Source organism: Salvelinus alpinus, chromosome 3 (genome assembly GCF_045679555.1).
Source record: "Salvelinus alpinus chromosome 3, SLU_Salpinus.1, whole genome shotgun sequence".
Lineage (NCBI taxonomy): Eukaryota > Metazoa > Chordata > Actinopteri > Salmoniformes > Salmonidae > Salvelinus > Salvelinus alpinus.
Window position 1 is genome coordinate 92,217,489 of NC_092088.1, and position 21,566 is coordinate 92,239,054.

At 41.0% G+C, this 21,566-nt stretch overlaps 1 protein-coding gene across 1 annotated transcript in view; it reads right to left on the reverse strand.

The window, feature by feature from the left end:
- LOC139571525 (uncharacterized) overlaps positions 1-21,566 on the reverse strand; it is a 157,950-nt gene continuing 136,384 nt past the window's right edge. The window contains exons 56-70 of the mRNA XM_071394492.1: positions 18,660-18,722; positions 17,530-17,880; positions 17,104-17,385; positions 16,181-16,294; positions 15,774-15,806; positions 15,621-15,641; positions 15,180-15,200; positions 14,922-14,942; positions 14,131-14,151; positions 13,866-13,886; positions 12,737-12,769; positions 5,489-5,509; positions 4,635-4,661; positions 2,690-2,716; positions 1-1,091 (exon numbers count right to left, since the gene is read on the reverse strand). Of these exons, the coding sequence (XP_071250593.1) occupies positions 565-1,091; positions 2,690-2,716; positions 4,635-4,661; positions 5,489-5,509; positions 12,737-12,769; positions 13,866-13,886; positions 14,131-14,151; positions 14,922-14,942; positions 15,180-15,200; positions 15,621-15,641; positions 15,774-15,806; positions 16,181-16,294; positions 17,104-17,385; positions 17,530-17,880; positions 18,660-18,722 (1,583 nt within the window). The 3' untranslated portion in view covers positions 1-564. The remainder of the gene's footprint in view (positions 1,092-2,689; positions 2,717-4,634; positions 4,662-5,488; positions 5,510-12,736; positions 12,770-13,865; positions 13,887-14,130; positions 14,152-14,921; positions 14,943-15,179; positions 15,201-15,620; positions 15,642-15,773; positions 15,807-16,180; positions 16,295-17,103; positions 17,386-17,529; positions 17,881-18,659; positions 18,723-21,566) is intronic.

Genomic DNA, 21,566 nt, shown 5'->3' on the forward strand with positions numbered 1-21,566 from the left:
TGTCTTTTTACTGTTGTTTTATTTCTTTACTTACCTACACACACACACACTTTTTTTTCGCACTATTGGTTAGAGCCTGTAAGTAAGCATTTCACTGTAAGGTCTACCTACATCTCTGGTATTCAGAGCACATGACAAATAAACTTTGATTTGATTTGCACCAACATGGCTGCTGTAGCATGAATCTGACATGCACCAAGATGGCTGCTGTAGCATAGTCTGTCTGATATAATAGTCGGTCTGATACATTCGTCTGAAACAGCAGTCTGTCTGATCCAGTAGTCTGTCTGATCCAGTAGTCTGTCTGATACAATAGTCTGTCTGATACAGTAGTCTGTCTGATACAGTAGTCTGTCTGATACAGTAGTCTGATTCAGTAGTCTGTCTGATACAGTAGTCTGTCTGATACAGTAGTCTGATACAGTAGTCTAAAACAGTAGTCTGATACAGTAGTCTGTCTGATACAGTAGTCTGATACAGTAGTCTGATACAGTAGTCTGTCTGATACAGTAGTCTGTCTGACACAGTAGTCTGTCTTGTTGGACCTTGTTGGATTTAGAACAGTCAGTCAGTGACATCCACAGGACAGATAACCAGTGAAACACTATCTGAACCAGGGTTGAAGAATGGATAGAGTTTCTTAGTGAAGGTGCAGCCAGTGAAAGAGTAGATATGACACCTGTCCTCCACATTGTAGAAGGAGACCTGACACTTCTCATAATCCACAAACACCCCCACCTTCAGGGGCTTCTCTCTCAGTAAGAGGGTGACAGGGGAATCAGCATGAGCTGTGTACTTTCCATCCTTCAGCTCCACAGTCCAGTATCCTTTATTAGGGATCGGTCTAAAACTTTCATTCATATTGATGGACTTTCTGACCACTCCCAAAGTCCACTCAGTCTTCCCCTCCACCTTCACCTCATAGTAGAACTTCCCTGAGAAGACAAGATTTCCGAGGACAGAGGACCAATTTGTAAACCTCTTCCCGTTGTCAGAGAGAACCGGATTTAGTTCTCCATGTCTCACTTGTTTTCCGTCATCAGACAGAATGAGTTTACGATGTGCAGTATCAGGGTCTAGAGTCACATTCACTGTGGAGAGAAACATACACTACGGTAAACACAATGACATCAACATCAGTGGTATAATACACTACGGTAAACACAATGACATCATCATCAGTGGTATAATAGAAGTGGAGGACAACATGTTACTGTATTGATCTCTGACACATCATACTGTCTTCCTCTATTAGTGGTCCAGTTTTCATTAGGTCATGTGTAAGAACCTCTAAACTAATGTTAATACATGATTTAGGGCTGGATTCAATCAGATCTGTTTCATCCAACATACACATAGCGGTTGTTTTAACAGTGTCGGAGGTGGAAATGCGTTAAGAGCTGTCAAATCCAGCAAAGTGGTCTCAAAGCATTTGCTATTATTCTGTAAGATTATACGAGACAATCCATTTAGTATGATATGTTACGTTTCGTGTGGTATGTATTCATTTGTGGATGTCCATAGTCCATTTTGTATGATATCTTACGAATTACAATTTTTATGATATGTTACGAATTGCAATTCGTACAATATGTTATGAATTTCCAACATGTACAATGTTACACATTTTCAAAACATGTTACAAAATCCAATTTGTTGTGGGTAACGTTAGCTAGGTGGCTAACAATAACGTTAGCTAGCTCTAGGGTTTAGGGGTTATGGTTAGGGTTAAGGTTAGGAGTTGGGTTTTAAGGGTATTGGTTAGGGGAAGCGTTAGCTAAAATGGTTAAGGTTAGGGTTAAGGAAAGGTTAGCTAAAAGGGTTAAGGTCAGGGTTAGCTAACATGCTAAGTAGTTGCAAAGTAGATCAAAAGTAGCAGCTAAGAATGTTGCTAAAATGCTAAAGTTGTCCGTGATGAGATTGGAACATCAACCTTGGGTTGCTAGATGTTTACATTATACGCCCACACAGCCTGACCAACCACCCTCCTTTTGTTTGTGCCTTAAGTGACCTTCTGTCTTATGTAATCATACCAAACATAACAAATCATACTAATTTGAGTGTACTGGATTCAAGTATACTATGTTACATCTAGTCTATGAGACCAGTCTGAAAACACAAATGGCTCCTGACATTATGAGACCAGGCTGAATACACAAGGGACTCTTGGCATTATACAAAAAGCGGACATTGCCATTGGCTGCACTTGCATTAACAGAAATGCAGCCTTGTTTACACGTTGGAACACTGGAATGTGAAATGTAATCTATACCTTCATTAGGATGATAGAAATCGTCCAATTTGAGCGCAATTATTTCTATATATCCTACACCTTCTCTTTCTGAACTTCTGAAGCCAGTGGGGTGGGTGGGGCTTCGTGACAATGATCAAGAGCAGCTCACACAGATTGACAGCTCCAATGCAGTTCCACCTCAACCAAAATATCCCTTATGTGGGTATCTGCTATCGCTGGTTAACGCTTGATCTGATTGAATCTTTGTCTCAGCCTTACTTGCACATGCTTACAGCTGTGAAATACACATGGCTGGTGGTCACAGTAAATACATGATAGTTATGCCAGACTAATACTCTGGCTTGTAGGGTATTGATGAGTTTGGACCAGATAAACAGGACAGTGAGGACACTATTCCTCCCTAAAATACAGCTAGTCACATAGTATAAAACACACCTGCATGTCTTCTGATGGTTTCAAAATCTGAAATATAGAGTAAGAGTATGTTGGTTATGAAAATTAGCAACATACTTTATGGATATCATAAACAACTGTAAGTGCACATTTGTGCTGTTCAATCCAGACCTCAAACTATACAGACCTATAACCTTACTAGCACCATGTCAACGTCCTCTGTCGAATAAACGTGTATTTGTCTCCCTCTGGTGGTTGTAGGTATCACTACATCAATTGATTTTCTTCACCGCAACGTTACGTCAAAGGGGCGGTCCTTGGAAAAACATTTATTCAGCTCGACTGCTTCAAGGCACAGACATGACAAATCAGTCTCTGAATTTGTATCGAGCAGGCGGATCTAAATACATACCTTTCATTGCTTTACAATAACGAATGCGACCTACACACTTCCTTAAACCTAAAATAAGTAAAATAGTAATTTTGTGTGGAAGTGAAACATTTATTTTAATGCGGAGGCAGACACATTGCATATGCTCAGAACGACAAAAATCGAGCCCCTCACGTCGCCCTTCTCCCCTTGTCTATGGGAGGGATGTACGCTGTTTAAAGGTTAGATTGATGACTAAAACCATAGAGAAACTGTGCAAACAGCTGTCAGTTCAACTGATTATTTAAAGCCGTCCTCGACACGTTACAGAAAGAGATTAGCTGTATAGGAAGCTCTGGAGACAGGTGGTCTGGATACTGGACAGACAATACATTGGTAGATGCAAACAGATTACAGACAACCGTTCTTGAGGGCTTGAACAAAATAACATGTTTGCGATTTTGTTCATACTGGTGAACCGGCGTTTTAGTTGTGTGGTTGTAATATCAACAGTCCCTTATCTCTGTTATATCTTGGCATGCATCAGTCAAGTTGAATTGTGTGCAGCACAAAGGACATATACTGCACAATGTCTCAGGGAAGACTGTCTGGGCTGTCAATACTCAGTATAGAAAGCAGGCGGACCCGCAACCTGGACCTACAGGCTGTGGTGGAAAACATTTGCAAACAAAAAACTAGGACTTCAGGACACCAGGGGAGTCACAAGCTGGATTTAATTGACCTTGAATATTGCAGCCCATTTGTGTAAACTATTAGCCAAACAAACCCCGCTGAGTTCAGTAATAAATAGTGGCTGAATTGATCCTCAAGATGACTACATTTTTCTTCATTGTTCGGCGATTTGATGCGTAACTTTTATTAAAATGGTATAAATAGAAGCTAAATACGGTATATAGCTACATATAGTACACTGCATAATGAAACAATCCCTAGTTAGCGAGTGTTTTGAGGGTGGACTGACTTTTTTTGCCGTTATTAATAGACTGGTTTTACGCACAACTTTCTATCCAAGCTGAGAGAGAGCGGGAGGACAGCTCATGTTATGCAGGTTCAGGTATTCTATATAGGACAGTTGTGTAGTATATTCTGGTAGCTGATTAGTATGCGGTTGCATCTAACATTTATTTTACAATCTGCAATGATTGAATTTACAACTTTAATTACTGAACAAGTAATTATATTATTGCCACCAGCCAGTAGTAGAAAATTACGACCAAATAGGCCTGTTTACCAATTAACATTTATCCATTAGCCAAAGCTAAGCCTTGGCACCACAGAAAGCCTATCATCGATTCGATAGGCATGCAGCCGCATAGACATGTCGCGATTTCAGCACCATGGCCAGCGATCGGTAGTCTATACTTTTATTTATTTATTTATTTTTTTGGGGGGGGGGACTCCGACCTTGCGGAGGTCCCGAGAAACTGTGTTATGCCAGTGGTGAGATTGATGGAAACTTCAGTAAAATGTAGTGCCAAACACACTGACACAATGTAATAAAACATTTACTACATTAAGTATCTATCATACTATAACTGCAAACAAGATTCCAAGAATAAGTACATTCAAAATATTAGAAATCAGTTCTTCCTTTACCTGGACTCCAGATTGTGTTCACAAAATCTGTGGATACATTATTTTTTAACCAATATTAATCATTAAGATATATAGTTTTTTCATCACTGTACACAAACGTTTAGAAATTGTCAATGTATTATTGATGTACTGGAAGCCAGCATATACTGAAGCTATAGTTTAGAACCCTGTAATAAGGATATCTTCCATAATGACTTCTAGAAGGATGCACCCAGAAGAGTGTACCGTCACTACATCCAGTCACTCACTAGTCCATACTTGTACCTAGTCCATTCCTTGTACCTATGTTTGTCCTGTGTCACTGTGTGCCTTTTTTGTTTGCTGAAATCCGTAGTTTTGGATAAAAACAGTTACAATCGTAATCATAATCCACTGTTTTCCAATGGAGTAAAAAGTTACGACTTCAAGCAGGCACTACAACTCGATACTTTTATACATATCCATTATTTAAGGCGGACTGTGTAGCTGTGCTTATCCTTGTCCTGCTTGTTATAGCGTTGTCAGTTGGACTGGAAATACTTCTCGACGTCTCCTGCCAAAACTTTAAAAACAAAATCAGCCGTGCAATGACTGGCTGCTCCCTCACCTTTAACAAACAACGTCTCCTTCGGCAGAGGTCACGTAAAATTCTACTTTAATAAACTATGGATTTCAGCAAACAAAGAAATGCACACAATTACACAGGACAAACAGGTACACGGTAAGAGTTTAAGAATTGACATCGTATCGCCTGATAGGGACTTGATGTAGTCGGAGGTACAGTCCCCACACACTCATCACAACTCCATGGACAAAGCTAGCATATACAGTATAAGGCCATCATATACAGTAGGTAACAAAGCCTTAATACTTACCCAGCTGAGAAGCCAGTATTTCTACAGATAAACAGACGCATATAGTCAATTAGACACATCAATGGTGTCCAAGGAGGAATCAACATGTGTTTTGTGTTAGCTACCTCTCTAGTCTACACTCTAAAAAGAAAAGGTTCCTGTAGGATCTTTTTGGATAATTTAAGGTTAAAACAATTACCTTAAGGTTCATTTAAGAACCTATATATATATCAGTTCGTTTTTTTTAACCTTTGTAGACGTAAGGGGTGCTTTGAAAAACCTACTCAAAAGAGGGGTTCGTTTTGGAAACAGTAAGTGAGTAAAGGGCACTCGTGTATAATTCAAATTGAGAACATTGGCATTATGGGTCAGCAAGGACTCAGGTAAGGCGTTACAATACCGTTTTTTTTGTATCACTATTACATGAACTAAGACACCTACTACTATATACTATTTTGTTTTCTGTTTAAATCTGATACTTTTTGTTTTTATCGTGGATAGACTCTGTGTTTTGGAAACATGGAGCCTTTGTCTGGCAAATACATTTATGTTTGTTGTTACACTATACTGCCCTACCAAGCAAAAGGCAGTAACTGCTCATAGTGTGGAACTGAGAAAAATGCCTTTTATTTACCTTGGTTTCACAGTAACTTTATGCAGTTACTGCTAACACGACCCCCATTTTCTCCTAAACACAATACGAGGCAGGATACTTGCCCACATTATTAAGCATGTATTTAATATTTCAAAAATTACGTTAACTCATTTTCGACCAAATTAGCAGTTGCTGCCTTTTTGCTTGGTAGGTTAGTATAGGAGCTTTGGATTCCCTGTTTTGTGGTTACTTTGGTAGCGCGTCTGATGGCGACATCACATGACTGGATTACGAATTGCCTTTAAATTTGACAAAAAACGTCGCTGAATGGAATGCTGACGAATGGTTTATGAGCGTGATCACTCATCGGACCGGAGGTAAAGAGGTGAACATTTCATCTGACCAAGGTAAAAAAAAAAGTGTCGCTCCTCAACTGTAAATGGATGTTCCCAGTGACAGTATTAGAAGTGACTGATGCTATTGAAGCTCTGTGTCTGTTTGATTTGAGCTATTCACTGTGAATAAAGAGGAGAGATTGTGGTTGTTCTTCCGTTTTGTCTCTGCTCTGTGTGTTGATGAATTTGTGGAACTTGTAAGCTTGGAATCGATGGCTCGTTGTGCTTGGAATCGTGTGTGTCAAATCATTGTGGAGCGGCAAAAAGCAGACGCTTTGCTGATTGGCTACTGTGTCTGAGTTGTGATGACGTTGATTTTGGCTCATTCATTAAGCTACACCGTGCTAAAATGTGTTCATACTGTGCTGATGGTTGCAAATCAATGGAATTGAATGGGATTTGATGTTCAGAGCTCTTACAATGGATCCAATGGGAACTTTGCAAAAATTCAAAGGATCTAGAAGTGCTAAGTTGGGTGCACTTACTAAAAAGAGAAATGAGATCACACAACTTATGGGGGATGATGGAAATGTTGACACAAAGATTTCTCAAAGTTGGTTAAGTTGTTGCACGATCTCAATGAGTCCATAAAGGCTTTGTTATCTGCTGAGAAGGAAACAAAGTATCAGGTTGAATGGTACGGCCCAAACGCAGCAACACTGGTTTATTTTGCAACCATATTGGACACATGGATGGAAGAAGCACAGTAATAAACAAGGCAAAAAAAAACTGATGAGGAGGTCCAGACACGTATCTCCAATGTCTCATCAAAACATGTAAATTGATCACAACACAGCAGCCGCTCAGGACAATCCATCACATCTTCTATCAGGCTCTATTTGAAGGCTGAAAGGGAAGCCTTACTGGTTAAAGCTGAAGTATTGAAAAGTAAACAAGCACTGGAGAAACAGGAGGCTCAATTCAAGGCACAAAATAAATAATTGCAAATTGAAGCTGAAATATTGGCTAACAGTGCTAAGATGAATGTATTCCATGAGTATGGAGCCATTCAAGGAATGGCAAACAAATCAGATGATGGAATGAACAACACCTGAATGCAATGGGAAGGCCTTAAGATACCATGGGGAAGGTTACTCAAAATGGAGCTAGATCATCTCCTAGTTCTTGTCACTGGGCAGCTTGTGACTGGGTTTCCCTTTCTAATCTGTGATAGTTTGTGAGCCCTGCCACATCCGAGAAGAGTCAGAGCTGGTGTAGTAGGATTTGATCTTACACCTGTATTGACACTTTGCCTGTTTGATGATTCGTTGGAGGGCGTAGCATGATTTTTTCATGCTGGTGGTAGGAGCTATAGGAGGATGGGCTCATTGTAATGGCTGGAGTGGAATCAATGGAATGGAGTCAAACATGTGGTTTCCATATGATTGATGTTTGATATTGTTCCATTTATTCCATTCCAGCCATTACAAAGAGCCCGTCCTCCTATAGCTCCTCCCACCAGCCTCCACCGATTCCTAACCAGACAGATGTGAACCAATGGCCATATTTGGAAAAGGTGCATCTCAAGCAGACTGCTGAAGTTGTATTGTTGATTGGAACAAACACACCTCGGGCAATGGAGCCATGGATGGTCATAAACAGCCAAGAAGATGGCCCATACGCTGTGAAAACCACTCTGGTCTGGATTGTGAATGGGCTTCTAAAAAAGGAGAAAGTCACCCCCCAAATCATCAAATCAAATGTTGTTTGTCACATGTGACGAATATAACAGGTGTAGACTTTACAGTGAAATGCTTACTTATAAGCCCTTAGCCCTTAACCAACAAATGCAGCTTTAAGAAATATACGTGTTAAGTTAAAAAAAATTATGAGTAGTAAAAAATAGACAATTACTTATATTTTTTACAAATAACGAAGAAAAAAACACACAATAGCACAATTGGTTAGGAGACCGTAAAACTGCAGCCATTCATTCACCTGTGAAAACCACTCTGGTCTGGATTGTGAATAGTCTTTTAAAAAAGGGGAATGTCTCCAACTATGGGCGGTCTCACGTAATGTCACACAGAATCTCTGTGGTAGAGCTGGAAGAGCTGCTGCAGCAACAGGTCAAGCATGATTTCCCAGAGCGCCACCATGAGGAGCAGCTTGACATATCAAGAGAAGATCATCTCTTCATGGAGAGGGTATTTCTCAGCCAAGTTCGTGGTGGTTCTCTATTATTTGCCTCCCACTGAGGAATGAGGATGCTGAATTTCCCAACAACTGCTGTGTGGCAGTACAGCGTGCTCTCAACCTGAAATGGAAACTCAGTAAGAATCCCTAGTCCTGTAAGGACTACACCAACTTCATGGCAGACATCCTGGACAAAGGCTTTGCAGTGATGGCATTGTCAACTTATCTGTTGACGAACAGAGAGAGTCAAGTTCACTGTGCTTCCATCATGGGTAAGGCCATCCTTAAAACCAGTCCCCATACCAGGCATGTATCTCACAGCTGCCACAGTTGATAAGTTGGAGCTCCCACTACAGGACAACACTGATAAAAAGGTCTCTCTCCGTGGACACCACCTTTCTCCGATATGGTCGTTGACTACTTTGGCCCATCTGAAATAAAGCGTGTCAGAGGAAACGTCTGCGGTATGGAGTCATCTTTACATGCCTGAATATAAGAGCTGTACCTATAGAAGTGGCACATTCATGGTAAACTGACTCTTGCATAAATGCAACCAGAAGGTTTGTTGCAAGGAGAAAACAAATGAAGATTATCCTCTTGGATAATGAAACCAACCTTATCAGAGCAGAGCATGAGCTAAAGGAAGCCATTCAGGGTTTGGATAATGCTCAGATACAGGACACCGTGCTCTAAAAAGGCATCACATGGATCTTTAACCCTCCCACTGTATTACACCATGGTGATATTTGGGAGAGACAGATAAGGACAACCAGAAGGGTTCTCAGTGCCATACTGCTTCAGGAGACACTGGATGATGAAGGACTGCAGACCCTGATCTGTGAAGTAGAGTCAACCATCAATAACAGGCCAATAAAACATCTAGTGACCCTAATGATTTGGAGCCTCTCACCCCCATCCAAACCAACCAAACCAGCTATTCCCGCTGGAGTGTTAATGCCGAAGGATTGTTACGCCAGAAGGTGATGATACCAAGCGCAATACACACGAGTGCACAAAACATTAGGAACACCTGCCATGTCTTCCATGTCTGACCAGGTGAATCCAGGTGAAAGCTATGATCCCTTATTGATGTCACTTGTTTACTCCACTTTAAATCAGTGTAGATGAAGGAGAGGAGACAGGTTAAAGAAAGGTTTTTAAGCCTTGAGACAATTGAGACATGGATTGTGTATGTGTGCCATTCAGAGGGTGAATGGGCAAGACAAAATATTTAAGTCTCTTTAAATGTGGTATAGTAGTAAAGGGAAAAGGAAAGGCGGATACCTAGACAGTTTAACAACTGAATGCATTCAACTGAAATCCCGATTTAACCCAACCCCTCTGAATCAGAGAAGTGCGGGAGGCTGCCTTAATCGACATCCACGTCTTTGGCGAGAGAACAGTGGGTTAACTGCCTTGTTCAGGGACTAGTAGGTGCCAGGCGTACCGGTTTGAGTCAAGAACTGCTTTTTTAAATTTATTTTTTTACATTTGAGTTATTTAGCAAATGCTCTTATCCAGAGTAACTTACAGTTAGTGCATTCATCTTAAGATAACTAGTTAGGACAACCACACATCACAGGCACAGTAAGTACACTTTTCCTCAATAAAGTAGCAATCAGCAAAGTCAGAGCTAGAAGGGGGGGGGGCTTATTTAAGAAACTCTTTGAAGAGGTAGGATTTCAGGTGCTTTCGGAAGAGGGGCAGGGACTCTGCTGTCCTAGCTTCAGGGGGAAGCTGGTTCCACCATTAGTGTGCCAGGACAGAGAAGAACTTGGACTGGGATGGGAGGGCCAAGAGACCAGAGGTGGCAGAATGGAGTGCTTGGGTTAGGGTGTAGGGTTTGAGAATAGCCTGAAGGTAGGTAGGGAAGGGCAAATCCTCTTGCTGCTATGTAGGTAAGCACCCTGGTCTTCTAGAGGTTGCAAGTTTCAACTGGAAGCCAGTGGAGTGTGCAGATGAGCAGGGTGACATGGGAGAACTTGGGAAGGTTGTAAACCAGGTGGGCTGCAGCATTCTGGTTTAGTTGCAGGGGTTTGATGGCACAAGCAGAGAGCCCAGCCAACAGCGAGTTGTAGTAGTTCAGGGAGATGACAAGTGCCTAGATTAGGACCAGCGGCGCTTCCTGTGTGAGGTAGGGTCGTACGGATGTTGTAGAGCATGAACCTGCAGCAGAAAGTCACTGCTTTGATGTTTGCAGAGAACGACTGTTGTCCAGGATCACGTTTAGGTTCTTTGCACTCTGGGAGGGCGACACTGTGAAGTTGTCAACCGTGATGGAGAGGAGTGAGGGTATGACGGAGCCAAGTGACTTGGTGTATAGAGAGAAGAGGAGAGGGCCTAGAACCGAGCCCTGGGGGACACCAGTAGTGGGAGTACGTGGTGCAGACCCAGATCCTCTCTACTGATGGTTCCCAGTGTCGAAGGTAGTGGATAGACCTAGGAGGATGAGAACAGAGGAGAGAGAGTCCGCTTTGGAAATATGGAGAGCCTCCGTGACAGAGAATAGCCGTCTCGGTTGAGTCACCAGTCTTGAAGCCTGACTGGTTAAGGTCAAGTCGTTCTGAGAGAGCTAACGAGACAGTTGATCAGAGACGGCACACTCAATTGTTTTGGAAAGAAAATAAAGGGATAAAGGTCTATAGATTTTGACGTCAGATGAGTTGAGTGTTGATTTCTCAACAGTTTCCCGTGTGTATCAAGAATGGTCCACCGCCCAAAGGAGATCCAGCCAACTTGACACAACTGTGGGAAGCATTGGGCCAGCATCCCTGTGGAACGCTTTTGACACCTTGTAGAGTCCATGCCCCGACAAATTGAGGCTGTTCTAAGGGCAAAAAGGGTTGCAACTCAATATTAGGAAGGTGTTCCTAATGTTTTGTAACCTCGGCGTATGTCAGACTTGATCTTAGAGAAGTGGACCAAAGATAATCTTACTGAGTTGCAAGAGACAAACATTGACAAGAAAGAGAAGAAACTTTGTCCCTGGAGACATGGTTCTCATCGGGATGACTCTGGTCTTTGTGCGAGGTGTTGATGGGTTAAAGGTTCCAAACTGTCTGTTCAAGCAGTTGACACACAGTTAGGACACTCATCGCTACCACACAAGACATGCAGCAAGAGGTCTCTTCACAGTACCCAGGTCCAGAACTGGACTACATGGAACTCTCTGCCACGGCAGGTAACTCAAGTAAGCACTAAAAACAGATAAAAGAGCACAACGGGGACTGTGAAGAGAGACTTTTTTATATATTTTTTATTGTATTATGTAGTGTTATGTATTTATGTAGTGTTATAGTATTTATTTTATTGTTGTGTTTTGTTTCCTGTTTGGACCCCAGGAAGAGAAGCCGTTGCTTAAATACTAAACTTGTGGCTTATGGGGGCAAGTCACACAAACCACCCAGAATCCAGAGGGCTGGTTATGCAGGTGAGAACTCAGACCACCACAGGTTGAAGGCCCTTCACCAATCTATAACATTTCTGTTTGTTGTTACACTATCGGAGCTTTGGATTCCCTGTTTTGTGGTTACTTTGAAAGCGTGTCTGACGTCGGAATCGCAAACCTGTGGCCTCATGGTAAGTTTTGAAGTGGATTAGGAATTGTCTTTATAAAATGGTTCACATTATTCTTTCAAAGTGATGATCTGAGACTCCTTGTCTCATATCACTTCTCTAATGTCACAAATCCTAATTGAGTTCCACCACCTAAATGAGTCCAGCGTACCTCTGTGAGACAACTTCTCCAATGAAGATATTCTACCCTACCACCACTTCTTAATTAAATTCATTAAATGTGACTGGTCCATCAGTGATCCAGGTGTATCAGAGACTACCTCTCTCTAGTCTAGTGGTCCTCTACAGCCTCAACACATCCTGTTCTAGAACATCAACATTAATGTGACTGGTCCATCAGTGATCCAGGTGTATCAGAGACTACCTCTCTCTAGTCTAGTGGTCCTCTACAGCCTCAACACATCCTGTTCTAGAACATCAACATTAATGTGACTGGTCCATCAGTGATCCAGGTGTATCAGAGACTACCTCTCTCTAGTCTAGTGGTCCTCTACAGCCTCAACACATCCTGTTCTAGAACATTATTCTATGGTCTGAAGACACTGGGATATGAAGGACACTACTTACCCAGTTGACTAGTGAGATCCTTTTCAACCTTAACTGTAGACATAGATAATAAGGTAGAAGTCAGGAAAAGTTCATGTGAACAACATTATGTGTGTTCTACTTCACTAGAAGTTACATCTATTGAAGATACATTTGGTTTAAATAATGTTAGTAAAGTGATGATCTGAAGACAATACTTTCTATTCTGGTCCCTTGAGGTTAACTTTAAATATGTAGAGTAGATGGAAGACAGTGAGAACATAATTAACATGAACACTAGTAGATGTGGTCTCTCTCTGGGACTCCTTGTCTCATATCACTTCTCTAACGTCACAAATCCTAATTGAGTTCCACCACCTAAATGAGTCCAGCGTACCTCTGTGAGACAACTTCTACAATGAAGATATTCTACCCTCCCACCACTTCTTAATTTAATTAAATAAATGTGACTGGTCCATCAGTGATCCTGGTGTATCAGAGACTACCTCTCTCTAGTCTAGTGGTCCTCTACAGTCTCAATACATCCTGTTCTAGAACATCAACATTAATGTGACTGGTCCATCAGTGATCCAGGTGTATCAGAGACTACCTCTCTCTAGTCTAGTGGTCCTCTACAGCCTCAACACATCCTGTTCTAGAACATCAACATTAATGTGACTGGTCCATCAGTGATCCAGGTGTATCAGAAACTACCCTCTGAGCACACTACGTAATTTCAATGTTGATAACAGGTTAATATTAGGTTGAGAAGTTGATCAATGAGATTACAACCTACAGTGTATTCACCCACTAAAAAAGACAGCAAGAAGTTATTTACATTCCCGTGTGTTTTCACTATGCTTTAAAACCATCTAAAAGCACAACCAAATTCCAGTGGAAAAACAATGTTTGATTTTTTGTTTTGTTGTCACCCAATTGTCTATCACTGCGCTTTCAACTAATTTAAAGCACAGCAAAGTTTAACTGGGAATACAATGTCAGATATGTTGTTTATTTATAGAACAGATTAATGTTAATATCCCTGTGCTTCATCTAATAGCAAAATCAAATGATCTGGACTGTAGTTCAAATTTAAACATATAAATTGGCTGACATCATTCTAGTGGTTCTAATAATTCTACCAAAGTGATGATCTGAAGACACTACTTACCTAGCTTCCCAGTGTGGTCATCTGTAAACATGTAGAGCAGGTGGAAGACAGTGAGAACATCATTAACATGAACACTAGTAGATGTAGTCTCTCTCTGGGACTCCTTGTCTCATATCAATGTTACAACATCAGAAGGAACATCTTCAATGAGCTCAGAATTACCTTCTTAAAGTGTTTTCCTACTTAAAATTGTTAAAATAAAGAAAATGTTACTTTTGTGGGTCTTATGATGTTAGTAAAGTGATGATCTGAAGACAGTACTTACTATTCTGCTCCCAGAGGTCAACTGTAAATATGTAGAGTAGATGGAAGACAGTGAGAACATCATTAACATGAACACTAGAAGATGTAGTCTCTCTCTGGGATTCTTTGGTCGGGATTCAATCCAATGTGCAGTATACCACAGGGCACTTCACAGCTGACAAAATACTTTTTAAAGGCATTTTCCACCGGCATTCGCGGAGATCGCATTCATGGTAAACACTGCACATGTCGACTCAAGTGTAAAATACCTTTTAAAGGTCTGTCATAGTGTGCTGTGTTCTAATGCTCCCTGCAATGAATCCCGGACCTTGTCTCATAACACTGTTCCAACATCAGGAACACCTGGGGCCAATCAGAAGTTGGCCATAGCCAATAACAAAAGGTGGTCCCCGCAACTGTTGTTTTGGTAAAAAGCTGAGGGAGGGTCTGGAGAAATAATATCACTCTCAAATTCATAGACAGAGCTATGGATGCAAGGCCTGACCATCCATGATACTGTATCAACATTATAGTTTTATACATGTTTTGAGGCCACATAGTGTTTGCTTACATTTACTTTGTTTACAAGCATTGAGATAAAACAAGGTTATATTTTGGGTTCTGATGGGGTAGAACAGTTAAACTAAGCTCTTTAATCATTAATAAGTTATATTCTTCAAGAATCAAGGGGTAGAAAATGAATTTATAACAAAAAAATGGATGATGCAACTACCGATTCCACTTTGTGCTCAACAAAAACATAACCTAGTTTAAATAAATCTAGCAAAGTGATGATCTGAAGACACGACTTACCTCTCTCCTTCTTGAGTTCATCTGTAAACATGTAGAGTAGATGGAAGACAGTGAGAACATCATTAACATGAACACTAGAAGATGTAGTCTCTCTCTGGGACTCCTTGTCTCATATCAATGTTCCAACATCAGATAAAAGTTAGGGAACATTAATATGAACAACATGAAGTGTTTTCTACTTCACTAGAAGTTACATCTATAGAAGAGACATTGGTTTATATAATGTTATCAATGTGATGATTTAAAGACATGACTTACCTCTCTCCTTCTTGATGACATCTGTAAACATGTAGAGTAGATGGAAGACAGTGAGAACATCATTAACATGAACACTAGAAGATGTAGTCTCTCTCTGGGACTCCTTGTCTCATCACTTTTCTAACATCACAAATCCTAATTAAGTTCCATGAGCCCAGCATACCTCTGTGAGACAACTTCTACAATAAATATATTCTACTCTAACACCACTTCTAAAAAAAAAAAATCATTAATGTGACTGGTCCATCAGTGATCCAGGAGTATCAGAGACTACCTCTCTCTAGTCTAGTGGTCCTCTACAGCCTCAACACATCCTGTTCTAGAACCTCAACATTAATGTGACTGGTCCATCAGTGATCCAGGTGTATCAGAGACTGTGCTCCAAAATAAAAATAAAAATGGTTGACATAATTGTAATGATGATCTGAAGACACTACTTACCCCCCTCCTTTGTTTGGTCATCTGTAAATATGTAGAGTAGATGGAATACAGTGAGAACATCATTAACATGTTAATTAGAAGCTGTAGTCTGCATATTGAATCTTTACAGTCATGTGTGTAATCTGGGTTATGGACAGTAAAACCACTACTTACCCCGCTGCAGTTTGAGTTGATCTATTATCACACCTGCAGATTAAAATCAGTCAGTGTCAACATATTAATCACCTGCAGATTGAAATCAGTCATCAGTGTCAACATGTTAATCACCTGCAGATTAAAATCAGTCATAGGGTGTCAACATGTTAATCACCTGCAGGTTAAAATCAGTCATCAGTGTCAACATGTTAATCACCTGCAGATTAAAATCAGTCATAGGGTGTCAACATGTTAATCACCTGCAGGTTAAAATCAGTCATCAGTGTTAACATGTTAATCACCTGCAGGTGTAGTATATTATCCTGTATCCATAGAATACAATCACTGTGAATGTGTTGAGGTTGAAAAAAGCACTGCAGACATTTATTTCTAACAATGAAACATTCATATCATATGTCCATTACCTTTCTTATTATGTATGCAGTAGATAGTCAGAGCTAACCCAATCACAGTGACGGCTCCCAGACAGCATAACACAATGAAGGATATTCTCAATGGGGTTGTATCAAATAACTCACCTAAAACACACATCATTACACATCAACAAATGGGTTTGGTACTAATACTACCACACACATCAACAACAGGGTTTGGTACTAATACTACCACACATCATTACACATCAACAACAGGGTTTGGTACTAATACTACCACACATCAATACACATCAACAAATGGGTTTGGTACTAATACTACCACACACATCATTACACATCAACAAAAGGGTTTGGTACTAATACTACCACACACATCATTACACATCAACAAAAGGGTTTGGTACTAATACTACCACACATCAACAACAGGGTTTGGTACTAATACTACCACACATCATTACACATCAACAGGGTTTGGTACTAATACTACCACACATCATTACACATCAACAACAGGGTTTGGTACAAATACTACACATATCAACAACAGGGTTTGGTACTAATACTATCACACATCAACAACAGTGTTTGGTACTAATACTACCACATATCATTACACATCAACAACAGGGTTTGGTACTAATACTACCACACATCAACAACAGGGTTTGGTACTAATACTACCACACATCAACAACAGGGTTTGGTACTAATACTACCACACATCATTACACATCAACAACAGGGTTTGGTACTAATACTACCACACATCATTACACATCAACAACAGGGTTTGGTACTAATACTACCACACAGCAGTGGAGTGTGTCATAATAAACACTACCCTTTTGTATTGTTGTCTCAAAGCCTTTGGTTAAAACATATACTGGACATTAACACATCAATATCTCCAGTGTTTCATGTCTACATAATATTATGTTGTTACTCACTAGGGAGGTGAACCTCTGTCTCCATCTTCTCATTGAGCCGGCTCTGTTGGACTCTGCAGGTAAAGCGGTTGGTGTCAGTCTCCTGGACAGTGACATGTTGTTTGACTCTGTAGAATCCCTTGAAGTCTCTGTGTGTCTCAGGAGGTCCAGCAGAGAGACGGACTCCTTTACTGTCCAGCCACACCAGCTCAGGCTCAGGGTGCCAGCCTTCTGATTCACACAGCAGACCCATCCCTCCCTCTCTGTGTCCCTCAATGGACACCACTGGCTTGGATCCTACAGCTACAGACACACAGATAGACTGGATGTTAACTGGTGACAGGCTGTGAACAAATAGACACATACTGTATTCAGTAATATGAAGGAAAGAGGTGATGTCATTGTACTATAGTTAGATTATTACATTAACATGAAAATAAACCTCACCTTCAACAAGGACTTGAATAGTGAAATCATCATACCAGCTCTTTGCTTTAATAAAGCATTTGTATCGTCCCTCATCAGTGCCTTGTACCCTGGTCAGTTTCAAAGAGGTGTTTCCCCTCCACAGTTCCTCTTCAAACAGTGATGTTCTTCCTCTATAGAAGAGAATCTGATCCTCTCGTATGATTTTTCTGTTTTGGTAACGAAAGACACGACCGTCTTTGGAGTCCAGGTTCAGCCAGTCTACTGTCATGTCCTCAGCACTGATGTTGGGTTTGAGGTAACAGGGCAGAATGATGTCATCACCAGCCACAGCAACAATGGGATCAGTTGGACCAAGAACCTCAAACCTCTCTGAAGATAACAGAAGATTAACAGTTTCAATAGTTTAAAGTGTTCTCCTCTCTCATCTGCACTGATCTGAAATACACTGTAGTATATATAGTAGTACTATACTACTATACACTGTAGTATATATAGTAGTACTAGACACTGTATTATATATAGTAGTACTAGACACTGTAGTGTGTATATATAGTAGTACTAGACACTGTAGTGTGTATATATAGTAGTACTAGACACTGTAGTGTGTATATATAGTAGTACTAGACACTGTAGTGTGTATATATAGTAGTACTAGACACTGTAGTGTGTATTTATAGTAGTACTAGACCCTGCAGTGTGTATATATAGTAGTACTAGACACTGTAGTATATATAGTAGTCCTAGTTGAGTTTTTACATCAGTGCAAATTAAGGAAAGGAGACAAGGAGAGGAATCCACCTTAGGTTATGCACCTTAAGACTACACAAGCAACTAAAGACACAATACGATCATATTAATCACACACACACACACACACTAGTGCAGATTAAGGAAAGGAGACTAGGAGAGGAAATCACCTTAGACCATGCACCCTAAAGGGATCTCCACAGTTTACACAATGGACAGACAGACAATAGTAGTGGAACTATGTGGACAGAGAAGCAAAATGACCTCCGTCGGCTACGTTTGATTAGACTGTGTAGAACCCTTAAGACCACAATAGTGACTAAAGACACAATGAGATCATATTAATCACACACACAGAGGTATTGAAGGCAGTGAGATATTAAATGTGTATTATACTGTACCAGAGCCTGCTGTGTGCAGGAGATGTAGAAGAATCAGACAGTCTAGTTGAGCCACCTTCATTCCTGAAGACAATTACATTCATCATAAAGAGAAAGACTAACATAACTTGAAACCAGGAAAGCAATACTGTAGCATTAATTCTACAATAACAATGGATAATATAGTATCACACATTTCAAAAGACAACTAGCTGATCCATTTACCTGGTTGAATCTATTGAGGCACTGCAGTCTGATAAATGTTCTAGTGTTCTGTGATCAAACTATTGTGATGTGATCAAACTACCTTCTTGTTCTTTCTATTCCTTGGAACAAGAACCTGTTCAACTGCATCGCTGCACACAACTGTTGCATAGTGAGCTCAGAATCAGATAACATGAGAGTGAACTGTGGGGGTGAAATTTGGTTGTAGTTTCCGAGCCTGGCTGATGTCGGGACCATGTGACACAACGAGAGAAGCGGTGCCCCACTGGTCTGGGAACCCTGTCGTAATAATTCAATATTCTAGTTGTCTCAGAGAGTCGAAGCATTGATTAGTTCTTTCAACAACAAAAATAAATTCCCCTTTGTGGTTGTGATTGGTGTAGGGTGAAGTAGCCCATAGACGCTGATCTTGGGTCAGTATTTACTTCCCCCACTAATGGTTAAGGTTGCGATACAGGGAGAGGAAGCTGATCCTAGATCTGTAGATAGACTAACCCCACCCTGGAGCATTTGGATTTGAAAACAAACAGTTGTAAAAGCAAGGGGGCGGCGCTCGGGGGCTGTGTGTGGCTGTGTGTGCGTGGGTGTTTGAGTGAGAGAGACACAGAGGAGATCCAACCTGTAAAAGCACATCTCCCTTCATTATGGACACGTCACGCTGACAGCATCAAAGCGTTTTCCCAGAGTATGGTTGAGTTGTTGATCAACTACATCGCAGGTGTTGCGTTGCATCTCTGATACACACAGAAGCAGTAACTGACTTTCCTAGTTAAATAAAGTTTAAATAAAACATTTAAAAATAATAAAAGAACTGTAGGACTATCTTCTCAAGAAATCTTGAGTTCACTTCACTGGCCTAGGCCTACTGCTACCTATCTTCAAGCCTAGGCCTACTGCTACCTATCTTCAAGCCTAGGCCTACTGCTACCTATCTTCAAGCCTAGGTCTACTCCTACCTATCTTCAAGCCTAGGCCTACTCCTAGCCTATCTTCAAGCCTAGGCCTACTGCTACCTATCTTCAAGCCTAGGCCAACTCCTACCTATCTTCAAGCCTAGGCCAACTCCTACCTATCTTCAAGCCTAGGCCTACTGCTACCTATATTCAAGCCTAGGCCTACTCCTACCTATCTTCAAGCCTAGGCCTACTCCTACCTATCTTCAAGCCTAGGCCTACTCCTACCTATATTCAAGCCTAGGCCTACTCCTAGCCTATCTTCAAGCCTAGGCCTACTCTTACCTATCTTCAGGCCTAGGTCTACTGCTATGTATATTCAAGCCTAGGCCTACTCCTACCTATCTTCAAGCCTAGGCCTACTCCTACCTATCTTCAAGCCTAGGCCTACCGCTACCTATATTCAAGCCTAGGCCTACTCTGTGACTGTCTTGGTGGTATGAGACAACAACGTACTAGGACTAGGCAAGTCCATACCCTGGCCTTGGAATGCGTCCCAAATGGCAACCTATTCCCTATATAGTGGACTACTTTGACGGAGCCCTATGGGTCCTGGTCAAAACAAATACACTATACAGGGAATAGGTTGCCATTTAGGACACATCCTTGCAGTCAGAAGAGAGAGGAGGAAGTGAAAAGTTGCTCTGGCTCTCTGCCCACCCTATACTTGGCTGGTTAGCTTTCATTGGTTACAGTTCAGTGTGTGTGGACTATGTGGAAACCAATAGGAAATAGCCAGGGAGCTTCAGTAGCCAATCACAGCTGATACAGAAACATAAGACATGAAGACATGATAACTAAGTGTTCAGGGATCACTATAAGACATGATAACTAAGTGTTGAGAGATCACTATAAGACATGAAGACATGATAACTAAGTGTTCAGGGATCACTATAAGACATGATAACTAAGTGTTGAGAGATCACTATTAGACAAGAAGACATGATAACTAAGTATATAGATATCACTATTAGACATGAAGACATGATAACTACGTGTTCAGAGATCACTGTCAGACATGAAGACATGATACATACGTGTTCAGAGATCACTATTAGACATGAAGACATGATAACTAAGTGTTGAGAGATCACTATTAGACATGAAGACATGATAACTAAGTGTTGAGAGATCACTATTGGACACGAATACATGATAATTAAGTGTTGAGAGATCACTATTGGATACGAACACATGATAACTAGAATCCTGACTAGAACCAAAACGTTTGATCATATTACTCCAGTGCTAGCCTCCCTACACTGGCTTCCTGTTAAGGCAAGGGCTGATTTCAAGGTTTTACTGTGTTAGGGTTGCGTCAATTCAATCTGGTATAAGGATAAGTATGACAATGAGTCACCTATTGTATGCTATGTATTATTTATTAACTAAGCAATAAATGGCAAGTGCAATTTTCGTATATACGGGTTCAATGTATAAAACAGGGAACTGGGCAACACCCCAAAACCCCTCCCCTATATACTCTAACAGTGTTAGTTCCTGCTTCAGAGCAAGCCTGTTAGAGTAGAGGTCCAGTGTGGTTTAGACTTACTGGCCTATCGCTGGTGTTGGCGCTTAAGCTAGTCCAGCCCCTTAGCGCTCCGAAGGGTCCGCTGCTATCTTGATAGAGTGTTGCTGTCTTGCCCCACACCCCTGTTGCATTCACAGTTCCTGTTTTCTTGTCTTTTCAGTACTTTTCCATCCTTGCTACCCCTCGTGAAATGCACCCCTCCCCTCCCAAGATTAGTCA